General features: G+C 36.4%; 1 protein-coding gene across 9 annotated transcripts in view; it reads right to left on the minus strand.

Moving 5' to 3' along the window:
• RNF17 (ring finger protein 17) overlaps positions 1-14,692 on the minus strand; it is a 51,776-nt gene that overhangs the window by 22,880 nt on the left and 14,204 nt on the right. For 8 of the 9 annotated variants that reach the window (XR_003571346.1, XM_027884846.1, XM_027884836.1 and 5 more), the window contains exons 13-26: positions 14,301-14,462; positions 13,223-13,412; positions 12,628-12,793; positions 11,144-11,334; positions 10,491-10,629; positions 9,862-10,009; positions 9,047-9,162; positions 8,367-8,487; positions 7,505-7,622; positions 4,122-4,343; positions 3,089-3,239; positions 1,898-2,016; positions 1,189-1,279; positions 269-384 (exon numbers count right to left, since the gene is read on the minus strand). Coding sequence is in view for 8 of the 9 variants with exons in the window: in XM_027884846.1 (XP_027740647.1) it covers positions 269-384; positions 1,189-1,279; positions 1,898-2,016; positions 3,089-3,239; positions 4,122-4,343; positions 7,505-7,622; positions 8,367-8,487; positions 9,047-9,162; positions 9,862-10,009; positions 10,491-10,629; positions 11,144-11,334; positions 12,628-12,793; positions 13,223-13,412; positions 14,301-14,462 (2,050 nt within the window). In the remaining variant the exon portion in view is untranslated. The remainder of the gene's footprint in view (positions 1-268; positions 385-1,188; positions 1,280-1,897; positions 2,017-3,088; positions 3,240-4,121; positions 4,344-7,504; positions 7,623-8,366; positions 8,488-9,046; positions 9,163-9,861; positions 10,010-10,490; positions 10,630-11,143; positions 11,335-12,627; positions 12,794-13,222; positions 13,413-14,300; positions 14,463-14,692) is intronic. The other variant, XM_027884825.1, reaches the window with a different exon arrangement.

The raw sequence follows: 14,692 nt of genomic DNA on the forward strand, positions 1-14,692 counted from the left end.
GCCAAAGAATAAAATAATAGAAGTAAAAACCCAAACACACAAAGGTGACAAATGCATGTTAAAATACTGTCAAACATCTTGTCTACCAACTTAAGAGAACTGAAATGTGCAATGGATACAACTAATAATGTTATGCTTAAATAAATTCACTGAAGACAGAGTTCTGTTGCTACATATGCTGTAGAGGACAATCCAAATTTTTAAAGTATCTATTAGCTTATCCCAATGTGAATATCAGAGTCTGAAAGAATATAAAAAGTATCCAAACCTCCTGTTTCTAAGAGCCAAACCCTGTTTAATAAGGTATTCAGAAGTATCGATCATTTTTCCTGTTTCATCTTTGCAAAGAATTTTCACAGGCAATGCACATGCCCCATCAGTTTCCTGGAAGAAACGCGAGAGCCGGACAACATATTACAATATGCACTTCCCCCAAACTACAGGCATATTTTTAACTTTATTGGTACTGATTGCAAATCAGACATCCTCGAACAACTGACGCCCACATCAGAAGACAAATTCTATTTAATCCATGTGACAGTTCCCATTATTTTACCAACTACTCTGAACGTTACCTTAAAAAAAAAAAAAAAAGTAAAACCTTGCTTTTGTCCCTTGTTTTATTAGAATCAACTGCCAGACACTTGCTTTCCTCCAGCAAGAGCTTTAAACCTACTCATAAGTACCTTCACTGCTTTTATTTTCTTACATATTGTAAAGCTCCAACAGACACTAATCAAATCAAACCCTTAAATTAGTATTTTTATTAATAGGGGGAAAAAAATCAACTACTAATGATGTTCATACAGCACTGGATTCTTTTCATCTTTCATGAAAACTGATACGGTAACTGATGAAATCATTCTCACCAAGAACCTGAGCATCTTGCTTGTCTGTCCATAAAGATGGACAGCACCCAGTGATCCCAAAGATACAGATAATATTCTCTAGTAACTAACTATATCTAAGACTAAGTTCTTTCCACACTGGGTAACCAAACTGCTCCAATGCTCTGGTGAATAACACAAGTGGAGCAGAAAGAAGAAAAATGCACCTTTTTCCCTACAGCAAACAGCTATCTAAGCAAGTTCCATTGAGGACTTTTAACAGTAAAATATTCAGAAAAAAACTGAATTAACAGACAGCCTGGCAGAAATTTTATAACTACTACTGGTTTTGATTACAAACCTGTATAATTATTTTTACTTGTACTCCGGTTAGGAAATAGGATAAGAATTCACACACTGTTGCTGTCCACTGTGTGCTTCCACCTGTTGGTCTAACACAGAACAAATGATAACCTCTAGTACAAGAGAAGTTGGCATCTCCTGAACGTAACCACAAACCCTCCCCTTTATCAAGAATTTGATTTTTTTTTTAAACTTCCTGAACTCTCAAGGAAAAAAAAAAAAGACGATCTCCATTAATGAACAGTAAAATGAAATGATTATTCATTTCTGGATCTTTACGACAGGAAGGATTAAAAAAATATAACCCCAAAACTTTTAAGTGAGGAGGACCATGAGTTCAAGAAGTATGACACCTGTCTTAACAGTCTAGAATAGACTTTCTGTGCAGTTTCATATGATTTGATTCATCTCAAATTCTGAGCCAAGGAAAAAAAAATGCAGTGAAATAAATGTGTTCACTACTTTATAATCCTATAAATATTATGTATTTCTGTAACACAGTTTCTGCTTTACTGGTATGCAGTACAACCCTTAGAAAAAAACCCCAAACCTTTATAAAAACAAGATCACAGCCACCACCTCATTTCTTCTTTATTCAAAAGGGAAACCACATCCAAATCTTAGATAATCAGTGCTAACACACTGATAAAATAAATTACATCATTATTAGTTTCTAACGCTGCACATCTTTGTAAGGGAAAGCCTACCTTATATCTGTCAATGAACATTCTATTGCTAGTTTCCTAATTATCTTCATATTTTCCTCAAGTTTTCTTAGACAGCTGATCTCCATGGTTTTTTCAGCTCCAGAATCATAAAGTACTACCTATTACAGGCAAAAAACAAATTCAAACAGATAAACACTCTCAGTGTTATCTGTAAGGAATGACATAATTCAAAGCATGCCTGAAGAGGTTAAAAAAATGTTAATCATTACCAAGATTCAAGAAATGGCTTTTACAATGAAATAGTTCATCACTCAATACAAATGACTACCACAGCATAGGCAAGTAGACAAACCCCACAACTGTGCTTAAAGGGGCTTAAATGAACTTACAAACCTTTCTTTAAACCAAAAATTGCTGAAATAGCTCCCCTCCAACCTCAGTTTTTTATTCTGATGTGGTTAAAACAGCTGTTTGAGGGCTCTTAGGCTCAGAAAGCAGATGATGCAAACCAGAAGTATAGGAAGTCCCACTTCTGCTTCCTATTAAGAAGACCCCTGGGCATAACCCACTGATGGTGGAGACAACCAATGGTAACTCAGTCCTAGATTATCTGTGTGATTACAAAGCCACTCTTACTTTTGAAGCAAGTAACTATCTGGTCCCAAAATGTTTTTTTTCTGATGCTCATTATTTTCAAATTGGTGCAACAAAATACATTTAAAGCAGCACTGAGTGAGAGATTACTGTGGAAGATGTTATACCTACATGGCAAAGTGCACCACCATCAGTTTAGGGTTCAAGCAACAGCATGACTACATGTGTTTCTGTGGTGTTGCACTTGGTTCAACAGGCACCGTCTTTTAACAAGGATTGTTAAATTTGAATTACCGTGACCTTCAGGTTCACACACCTTCCGGAATCCAATCTAAACCGTTAAGACTATAGCTTGGGAATCTGCACCATGTTCCAAAATCTAGTGTAAACATACAGGAAGTCAACCTCCTGAGCCTTCCTCAACTACCAGGTTCCCTGCTAGAGGCATTTGGGCTTTGATGAGACTGTCAGTTCATTTGTAGAGATGTACAACTTAATTCTCCAGAAAAGCAAGAGACCATACGAGAAAATATTAACACAGAAGTAAGAAGCAAAGATTTGACCTTATCTTAATCAATGAACGCTTACAAGTTTAGAAATTATAAAGCATGAACCCTGTTACGCTAAGAGGTTTACCTCTGCACTTGTTTCGGAGACAATCCTGCTTATTTGACCTCTTTGCCACTGTCCCACATCACGTATGTAAACAGCACAGTGCATGCCACTTTTCCACTTCACAGACTGTGGCTGGGATTCTTTGTAAATGGAAGCCATCTCCTCCTGTAAACTAACATTCAAAGGACACTTTTCTAGTAGCTAAGTTTTACAGAGTGAATAAAGGGCTTATTGAGTCAAACTAGCATACAACAGTAAAGTTTCAGAAGCTGTTTAATAGACAGACAGTTATTGCAGTTTTTCTTCAGGACACAGAAATACATGAAGTGGGAGCTACAAACCACATATACCCTGATAAATATTCTGTAAAACCATCATGTTTTCTTAAACCATGGAATTAATCTGAGTGATCCTGACTACATTATATAGCACTATTTGAAAGATCCAGTGTTTTCCCTTGACAGCTCGAGAGCGTGGCGCTCATTTAGTGTCATGACTAATTAAATGGAACTCTAGGTAGTTAAATAAAAATTAAAAAGAAAATAAGTAAGAAAATAAGCAACTTACAGTAAGCCACGACATGTCCATTTAACTGTCCTCAAACAGCATGCACTACTACTTAAATGATACCTGACTATCTATCAAAAGAAGGCTGATACACTGTGTCTAGAAATTTTCTTTTAAACTTCCCAACAGTTTACTGGAATCACGATGAAAAAAATGACTACTACTATAGTAGTTCTATGACTTAGGATACTGATATTATTTAACCAGACTTCTAATGAAGGAACAGGAAAGATTAAAGAACAAAAAGATTCAATCTTTCTGGACAGTGTTGCATTGGCCCCAATACTTACTACATTAAAACTGATTTGAAACAGGAACCAGATCACATACTTAATTTGGAATCAGAAGTATTAATAAACTACAATAGCGCCAACTTGTCTTTTGTTCCTATACTTTCCTCAACATAGCAACACAAGTCATTATTCTAACTATACCACACCACTCTGTAATAAGAACATCTTAAGAAGAGTTCTTTGAAGTTTAGTACCTTTTCAGTATACCTTCCGATGACAGCAACTGTACAAATATTTTACTAGGAGACACAACGTGACTAACTCTCCCATGTATGTCTTTGTTAGAAACCAATCTGAAAAGTCCTTCATCCACAGGCTCCATGTCTATAGGATTGAAAATTTCTGAGCTTTTAGGATTTTCTTCTAGAGGATCATCCCATATTTCATTGGGCCCTACTGCAGTACTTTTGGTGTACCTGTAAAGAGCACAAAATAATAGAAAGTTTAAACGCATTTTAAAGTGAAAAGCGCTCAATAATCCCACTTTGACATGACAGGAATCATAACTTTAAAAAGCAGGAAAAAATCCCACCAAAAGATGAACATCTATAAATGATACTTATGAAAGTCTCATGATAGTAACATTTTTTTTTCTCCTTTAGAAGGTTTCATGGCACGTTTTTATGTCAGATGGAAACACTATGCATTCCAGGCTGCCAGTGAAAGCTGATCCCCACTGTTTTCATCTGACTTAAAGATATCAAGTTACCAGGATCATGCTTCTCTAAAGCAATGTTGCCCGAGTAAAAGCTGCAACATTCAACTCCTACAATGTGAAAATATTCCTTTCAGAAGAATATTAACGTTAGCAAAACAATTACCTTTCTAGCATTCCCTAAGGAAATACAACATTAACTGGTGCTAGCACTTTCCTAAGTGTTAGATGAAGTACAGGCATGGCAACACATTAACGAAAACTTGTTTAAATTACGTGGATTGGATAAAATAAAGCCCAGCAGCAAGAGTTGCCCGGTGTGTCTTTTGAGCCACAGCCCACCTCAGTACAAGTCTCCATGGATTGTGCCACCCAGAGATTGTAACAGATTGTAAAGATGAAGAAACATTTAATGCAAAAGAACTGGTTTCTTGCAAACAGCACTGACTGAAGGAGACAGAAACCGGAGTTTAACTGCTGGCCATTTCTGGGCCTCTGGAAGGAAATTATTTTCTCTTTTCAGAGACCTAAACACCTGTCTTCTTTAGGAGAATAAAGTGAAGTGCTTTGTCAGAGAAAAAATTCCTTAATATTTAAGTACTGAATCATCCACTACACAGGTACAATTGTTTATGCAAACCTTTCTGATGCAGGTATTTGGAAACTGCTGGGTATCAGTTAACTTGTAGAACCAGGAAAGAAATGCACACATAGCTCAGAAATATGCTTGCCTTGTGAACAACTAGTCTGCATTATGACATGGAGAGAGACAATCTGCCACGGAGAGTTCTCCCAAATGTAATAAATTTTACATGCCTTACAACCCCCTCTCTATTAACTCCACAATGGCATTATAATTGCAGATCCATCAGGAAAAAAGCCATCAATTTGGAATGGATTTCAGACTCCAAGGTCTCATTCTGGAATTCTGTATGGTCTACCTCCAATCCCAATACAAGAGGAGGGTTACTGATGTTTGCCTATAGGCAAGTCAGCTTCAACAGAGCACTGTGTTCTCCTGCTTTTGTTATGCAGTTCAGAGGAGGCTTGGGTATCCCTCAACAGCATTAAACACTGAAGGTAGTCATACCACAATGTGTGGTATGTGTTATACGTCACAAGTGTGACTCTAAATGACCTAAAGTAAGTTTACATTATCCAGTCTTGCCTTTTTGCAGACATTCATCTTCACAAATGGGAAATTCAATGAGAAAAACAAATGATCTCTGAACAGCTAGATACCCACACACACTGGAAAACAAAGCAAGCCAGAAGCCCCCACAAGACACCCCTTTGCCCCTGCTCCCAAACAGGAACATAATCCCAACTAAAAAACATGGTGCACTTGGCATTGTGTTGGTAGCTGGGAACAGAGGCTGAAGGGGTGACCTGTGACAGGAGAGGCCATGTGCTGCTCCATGGCAGATGTAGCTCTGCAACACTCCCTCCCCAGGGCATGGCTGAGCCCTTCCCCCCGTGAAGCTGATGGCACTGCTAATTTTATGAAGGGCAGAAAACACCAAGGAGAGAGAGAAGAGGAACTGAAGAGACAACCTAGGGAACCCCAAGATCATAAGAACAGAAGGTTTTTTGGAAAGTATGAGGCCCACTCCTGAGGGTCAGAGGCCTGTATAGGATCCATGCTGAAGCACAGGATGAAAAGAAGGAAGGAGAAACACTGAAAAACTCCTGTGCCCTGAAACCAATCCCCTGCACTGCTCACTGCCTCCCTGAAGTGATTCAGTGTAACCTGAGTGTAGGAGGGGAAAGAGAGGTGCTTGGAGTAAACTTGATCCAGGGGAAGGGGGAGGGTAGGTGCTATAGATGTTTGTCTTTTTGTGTACCAAAGTAATAGCTAAGTTAAATTAAGTCTGTTGTGCCTGCAACAGCACTTGGTAACCAATTTCTCTGCCTTCATATTGACCCATGAGTTTTCTTGCTCCTGTTTTTTTCTTTTTCTCCCCAGTTGAACTAAAGGAGAAGTGAGTAAGTGACCAAAAAAAATCAATATTAGTCAAGTTATCAGTGTTACACAGTAACTTATGTTAAAATGATATACCCTTGATTGAATGCTGGAAGCAGTCATCTAAGTATAGATGCACCACAACAAAATACCTCAGTGACAGTGACAAAACAACTCAGCTGTTCAGGTTTAAAAATAAAGCTGCTTAACTTTACAGAAATCCTACTACTAATTGTGGCCATGACAAGTACAAGAATTCAGTGTTACTACAATTTAGTTGTATTTCTGAGCTAAGAGATGAAAATCCACTTCTATGCTTCCTCCTGAAAAAAGCAAATATAGGAATTTCCTTTTGGAATAAAAACTTCCCGTTGAACAATCTATTTCCACCAGTATTCAAACATTATTAATGGAAGAATAATCGTAGATTTTCATGAATACAGGTCAGGGATTATCTCTATAGAAAGCCAGCAAATTAAATGCAGCCATGTTATATCCTTATGAGCCTCATTATCCCCAGCACACTTCCCAACTCTTCCTGTTGCTATCAGAGCTGGTTACACAAGTGTTTTTCAGTAACATTCCAAAGATGACTTATCTTAGAAGCAGGTTACGCGCACACATTTCTTACTACAGGGGAATGGGAACCTTAACAATGAACACTTCTGGGAGATTTGGCACTTAAGGACACTACAAGTATGATGAAAACATTTAATCTCCAACTTTTCAGTCAATTACAACTTCAACACATTATGTTAGTCGAGACTTAGTTTGAGAATTCAACTACCAAGCTGCAGAGTTACACTCTTAGCTTATACCAGCTGATGAATGTGATTTGTAAATTCATTTATCACAAATGTGGTAAATTCCAGCCACTGGAGGTGACATACGGAAGCCAGTAATTTCAATACACAAATTCAGTATTTCCAAATACTTTAAGTTAGGTACAGTGTATTTACCCAGGTATGTAGGATGCTAGGTCTTCTTCAACTAGCTGGCAGTTAATACTTAACTTTCTCCCATTATCAGCAGAGGAATTGAAGAGTTCAACAGATAAGATGCTGTTATCTAAAATTTCTGTGAATTAATAATATAAACATAGTTAGTTTTTATACTGTCATTGATTGGCACTACTTGTCATTTTAGAGGTGCAATAAATGGTACTAGAAGACAGAATGTCGTAAAATTACATTTGATATATAAAATAATTCATTCTGAACATCAACAATATGTAGAGGTTTAGCTCCGCACATATCTAAATGTCACTGAAAATACAACAATCACTATAAAATACTGTTGTACAAAGAAACAAACTGTTACATTTAATTCCATTTATTCTGTGAGTTCCAAACCACCATTCCATAGGGGATGAAAAGTAATGAGCGGTATGTGAACAATAAACAGTATTAAGAAAAATCCTACTAAGGCATGTACGTGTTATCTGAAATTCCTTTTTTTGGGGGGGGAGCAATGTTTTAGAGTGGCAGCATTCCCACTCCCAGCTACCAGCGAAATCAGGAAGTGTCAAGAATAGCTAGTACTTATGGAAACAAGCCCATCTGAATGTACCAGAATACTTTTATCATCTAATGTTGGTGTGGTCTTTAGGAGAAGACAAACCCAGCTTTTGTCAGAAGTTGTTACATCTGTGACATCTCCTCCAAGTAATTCACGGTTACATATAGTCACTCCAGGCTACCTCCAGCATGTATGAACATAAGCATTTCAAACAAATACTACTTTAAATATGAAAATGCACGTTTCTATATTTAAGTCAACTTAATAATATGTAAAGAAATTAATACACTCTTGATAGCTTACCAATAACCGAACACAGCATAACTTTATCTTCAGTAATTTCTTCAAATCTTCTCTTGGCTTCTCTGTTCCACTCATTTGTCCCTTTAAAAGGCTCAATACAAGCCAGCCTACACCTGATTGCCTGAGGAATAACCCAAAATGATGTATCCAATATAATAAATGTATCAGGACCATGTCATCACAACCAAATCACAAACTCTGCTTTGCATTCATACAAGACTGCATGACCTTGATTTCTGGTTCCACATTACCACTATGTGCTTTAATTTAAAATGATCCCTCTCTTCCCAGTAGCTGAGCATGAACCTCAAATTCAGATAAATTCTTGCTGAAATAGAAAGAGCTTACTTCTCTTTGCTTTATCAATGCTTACTTGCAATGGGATAATGCTGCAGAAGCAGCCTCTTTTCTGATACTCTTACCTTCTGAATGCTTGACTTTCCTATCCTGTGTTAATTCATGTTTCAAAGAACTCTAAATCCTTAAAAATTAATTTATCTAAAAAGCAAAGGTGTACACCCAAAACATACCAAGTCAGTCAGATGATAGAACCTGACAAAAAGGAAGTTGCCTAATTATTTATATTATTTATTTCAGAATGTGAACAACCCTCTATTTCCTTTTCACTCACTGAGATTCTAATAATTTTGAGTGTTTAATCCAGGCAAGCACTTATTTACCTTTACTGGAAAGCTCAGAAACTCCTCTTTTACTCTGCGTATGTCTTTATGAGGTAAGTTAGCAGTGTTGCCATAGTCGACATATTTTACCGTAACTTCTTGACAACTTGGCAGCCCTTCAAGAAAAACAACCCAAGTTACTAGAACAAAGAAACAGTTATCTGATGCAAGTCAAAAGTACCAGAATTTCAGAGCAAAACTGGTATTTCCCACCATGTAATCATTTACACAGTGTAATAGTTCACTATAAAATTTTCTTTAAGGGCCAGCCCTTTCAGGTTCCCAAAATGAAGGTGTTGGCATATTGGTCCCCTAACACCTAACCACTTTATGAGACACTGGGACGCTAAACACATGCCCAGTAGACATGTAAGCAAACAGACATGCTACACTGCCCATACATACAACACAGAGCTTAGCACAGGCACATCCCCCCTCAATCCCCTTTGGAATTACTACGGAGAATTATTAACCAACACTACATACACTCGTGGGCTGGCTGTAATAGCCAAATCTGTAGATCAAACTGTAATAGTAACGGAAATACTAAAATAACTATATCAAAGAATTTCAATAATCTCTAGAAAATGAAGTATACTGCTCCTTTTTATTTAAAAAAGAGCAGATGTATAACCAGTCTATTAATAGCAAAAGAATTTGGATTAATACTGCCAACTTAATGAACCTGTTAGCACCAGAATGCAGAGGAAAAATAATGGTTCTTTGTTACTGTTTATATCCAGCGTGTGACTCTGATCTAGCAGCACATCTGATTTTGCAATCCAGCATTAAGAGTGAAAGAATCAAAATCTCACCAATAATCTGTGCTCTGTACCAATTCCCATCCTCTTGTTTTGCAATACAAGCTTGGCCTTCAACTGGGCAGAAAATTTCTGAGTTTTCTCCATAATCATGGTTATTTAACTCCTGAATTTTCTCTGGAAAAGATTCCAGGTTCTCTCTCTGAAATTAAACAAAAACCCCAAAACATATATACACATCTGATGTTCTTCTTTCACAGCATTTTTGCTCTTTAAAGGGATAATTTTTTTCTAGTAGTGTACCTTCTTGTCTTCCTCACGGAACCAAGAAGTGGTTCTGAATAAATGAAGTAAATTAAAGAGCCTAACCACTGCTAAGTATTGCTCTGTTCAATCACCATTTTTAACAGTAAAACACGACATGCACACATAGGAATTAACCATGTAACATAACTGGCAAAAAATGTCAACCTCCCGGGATTTTAAGAACTCCTGGAATTAACCTAGGACCAAACGAGGATTGTAGGAATTAATATTATCTGTTAATTCTAGGAATCCTAACATTGGTAACAAGTGACAGAACATAGTGGAAGTTACAGCTTATTTAGTGTGGACTAAAGCAGCTCAACATTAAAAAGTTTGTTCGGAGTTTTATTTAAAAAAGACTTTATTTCTAAACTTACCAAATGGAGGTAGAAATCACTTGGACTATTAATGTGACAAACTACAGCAAAGACTTCTTCTCCTTCTTTTGGAATATTAGGTGGACTGTAGTGCAAGACGGTATTATTTTCTAATTGACTGGGAATCTGTAGTCTAAACCTAAGTAAACAAAATGAAATCTCAAATAAATTCAGTTAAAATTAACTGAGAAGGAACCCTTTTATATTCATAAAAAAAAAAATCACAAAATGGTCTTATAAAAGTAACTTGTTTCATGTTTATAGCTTAAGCTTTCCTTCTTGCAGTTGGTACAGTCCATTATCTCCTCCCATCACAAATGTAACATATGAAGAACAATATATAGCAGCTGGCTCCTAAAAACCATTTATTTGGGATGCAGTAGTGTACATTTTACATCGTAAAAGAAAAAGTAGAAGGTGAGATTCCGCTACACACCGACAAATCATTTTCTTCCAGATTTCCTTTTCCTCAAAAGTAAAAGCAATTAACTGAGGAACACAAATGCAGTAAAAAATTATCTCCCACTGCTCCGGCCACCATAACTAGTTATGCTCAAACATAAACAATGACCTTTCTCTGCGTGCTTCACTTCGCAAGTATTATTCCATTATCAGTTATGGCACAGGAGGATAAACTAAAGGAAAACACGTACCTTGCCAAATCTAAGAAAACTAATGCATCCTTGAGAGACGCTGGTATGTTACTGCTTGTTTCACTGAATGGAGGTTTTCTCAAATCCACAATGAGAACACCATCCTCTTCTCTAAATATGATCATGGAAACAATTTTATTATTTACCAGTTCTAAAAATTTTTTCTTTGCTTCCTCTCCCCAACCTTCACCCTGTGTTAGAAAAAGTTGTATACATGTCAGAAAATGCTAAAACAAAAAATATAAACGGTAATTAAAATAAAAGTAAGAAGGCATGGATGAAATACTGAACACAAGACTGTCTAGTCTGTAGTCAGGACAGCACTAACTAGAATTCTTTATGATGGATTAATAAGTGTATTTAACTGTATGAAACTGAGTCACATCAAAGGGCTGCAGTTCCCAGCATATTTCTTCCTAAGATTTGAGTTTTCATCCCCTCTGATTGTTCTGATAGATCAACTAGAGGTGTCTCATGCTCTTTCATTTCATGACTTGTATTTCTGCTCTCCCAATTCCTGTGAAAGTTTATTATCTTACGTCTTTACATAAATTTACAACAGAGTTTGGGCAATTTACACATTCCTCCTCTCCACAACATCTTGTATGATGTTTTGTCTACCCCAAAGCCTGTCGGAATTTATTTCTCTGGGATCAAGTCAATGCATTTCTCATTTGATACCACAAATCTGTGACTTTTAGGTGTGAAGAAAATGAAAGCACATATAAGGAAAGCATTTTATCCACACTTGTGAAAACTGTTTCAGATCTTTCCTATTAAAGTTATTTCAGTCAACAATACACTGGTAAAAAAAAAAAAAAAAAACAAAAAAAACCCACAACAATCAAACTGACCAGCAGCGATACTGTCAGAACTACACAGCTGCATTGGACATAGTTCCTTCCCATGTGAATGTGGCAAAAATAAAGGAAACCTAATAAAAAGTGAATACTGAAGAAAATAATGCTGCAACATACATCCCTTTCTTTGTAATAGAATAAAGGTTGACAGTACTTTACTTGTTATTATACTGGAAGAGAACAAATCCTTCTAAGTATGAGGCAAAAAATTTTAATTAAGAAAAGGACAATCCCTGAAAAGACTCTCTTAAATACTCTGAAGCCATTTCCTCTCTGGGTGATTTCTGAAAATTACTACTTGCATAATATTATCAGGTAGATATGAAATAAAAGTATCAGTTTTGAAATTTGTTTTTATTTTTGACAAAAGAACATGTCTAAAGAGCAGTGAGATTTAAGCAAATATAAATATGTATTTGTAAACCTAGAGGCTTTTTAAGACAGACTGCTATAACCTTGTTTCCTTTCCAATGGAAGCAATGCAACCTATCTATTTACATCTGTACTCTTAAATTTAATTCTGTTTAAAGTGAAATAAGGTAATTTTAAATTACACATTAAAGTTCTTTAGTATAAATCTTAAGGAAAAAGGCTCCTGAAATATTTCAAGCGGCTTGTACTTACTGTATTTTTGGGAACAACATCCTTCAGTGAACACCGTACTGCTAAAGGAGGAATAGTTGCAAGTTCTGCCTCAATACGCTGATCAGACTTCCTTACAAACAGACAAATGTCATCTGTTTCAATAGTCTGCAGAGCAGCAGGATCAGGCCTTTCACTGGGATCATACCTAATGTCAATGGGAATAAATGAAGTACTAACTTAAAAAACCAAACCCAATACCTGAAAAGCCCCAAACCAAACCCCAGACTTACAACAGAGGTCATTATTGCAGTACTTGGCATAATGTTATGTCAATGAAACAAACTAGAAAGTCTCAATAATTCTTTTTTCTTTTTTAAGCATTGAAGACTCACGTGCTCTCTTTTACAACACAAGTTTAAGTTAAATATTTCAACCTATGAAGGCTTGTACACTTGTGTACTTAAATACACTGCCACTTTTTCTGTGGAAAATTCGCATGTAGAGAATATTAATGTCATTTGGGTATCTGGTTATCTGTGAGAAGCTGAGGAAGGACTTTCTCAGTAGAGATCTTCTTGAGTAACAACAGTTAAGGACAACAACTGCAGACAAAAACCTCTCTCTGGAAACATACCCTGAGAAAGTTAGAACTACAGAGCTTCCAACATCAATCAGGAATACTTTCAGCAATGCAACATCACACACTTTGTATATTATTGGACCACAAGGCTTCCTCTGATTTTTACTTTCTAGGGGAGTTAGTTCAGTGATAGTTCCACGGCACCACATTCCAGTTTCCTTGCTCTTAATAAAAATTCTAGCACCTATATGGAAGCAAATAAAAACGGCTAAATTCAGAATTAAGTATTTCACACTAGAACTATTATTACAGTTATGCATAATGTTCCATTGTTCCCATCCTCCACACACATAGTAAAAGTGCCGTTGTTAAAATACAAACAGATAGTAAAAACCTAGTCTCAACAGCCACTAGAAATTCCCCCCCCCCTTCATTTACAGTGTCTGTAAGGCCAGGAAGTGTTTGGCTTCTATTAAGAAGTCATTACTGGCAAGCTTTCTTTACCTCTAAGTAAAGTGCCAAAAATATATAAGGTTATCACATACTTTTAATCAGTTCTCTAAACATATTCTAGAAGCAGGCAACATTATCATTATGTGGGTTAGAAAATAATTTTAGTGATTTAGCAATGTATTATTACCTTGTATTTTTACTTCTAGAATGGTTTCTATTCAGCGAATTTAAAAAAAAAAAATCTATCCACTAAGAAGGGGATGTTTCTTGAATGATAGAAAGCTGATTTACTGAGATAATTAAAGAACTAGGCTCATCATTACAAGCTGAAAAAGCTATCAGTTAACCATTACCACCTAATGCTGGAAAACATGAAGTTGGCAGCCAGGTGTTTCAACTGCTCTTGTTACTCAACGCACTCAGTCTACTGAGGTTGAGAACTGGAGTCTTCTTTAATTCTACTGGCTTTATTTATAGGTTTTAATAAAAGCCTACTTTATCAAATCACCTGTACAATGCTTCTATAAAACAATTAATTGTAGATTCCAGAACATATAAGAACTGCTTTACTATATAAAGGGGCAGGGGAGAGGAGAGAAAAAAGGAGCATGATATTAAGGAATGCATATTGTTGGGTAGTATTTTAAGCCATAAAGACTTTTAAAAATTAACTGTTTACCTAGTTCCAAAGTGTCTGAAGGTAAGAGGTAAGAACTCTTATTACAACAGAAGTTTTCCAATTTCTTCTCCAAAGCCAAAGCTTCTTTCCTCTGTGAGTATCTCCGAACATAGAAATGGCTGGGATTTATAACATGGCTTACCAACACCAATTCTGTCAAACCTGAGCAAGACATAAAACAAGTTATCAAACACCCTCCAAGTGACTCCAACAGATACTATCAGACATATGATTTGGTTGATGCTATATTAATCATAACATCACCTCAAATAGATTTTAATCAGACAAGCTTGCTCACACTTGTTTCAAACTATTAACATGTTTGCTTTCTGATGAAAATGCTCTTTTGAACTACCTCCCTAATACTACCCTGCAAAACAAAAGGCTTGTGT

This window comes from Empidonax traillii, unplaced genomic scaffold (assembly GCF_003031625.1).
Source record: "Empidonax traillii isolate 1590-97213 ecotype Southwest subspecies unplaced genomic scaffold, ASM303162v1 scaffold9:size3134949, whole genome shotgun sequence".
Lineage (NCBI taxonomy): Eukaryota > Metazoa > Chordata > Aves > Passeriformes > Tyrannidae > Empidonax > Empidonax traillii.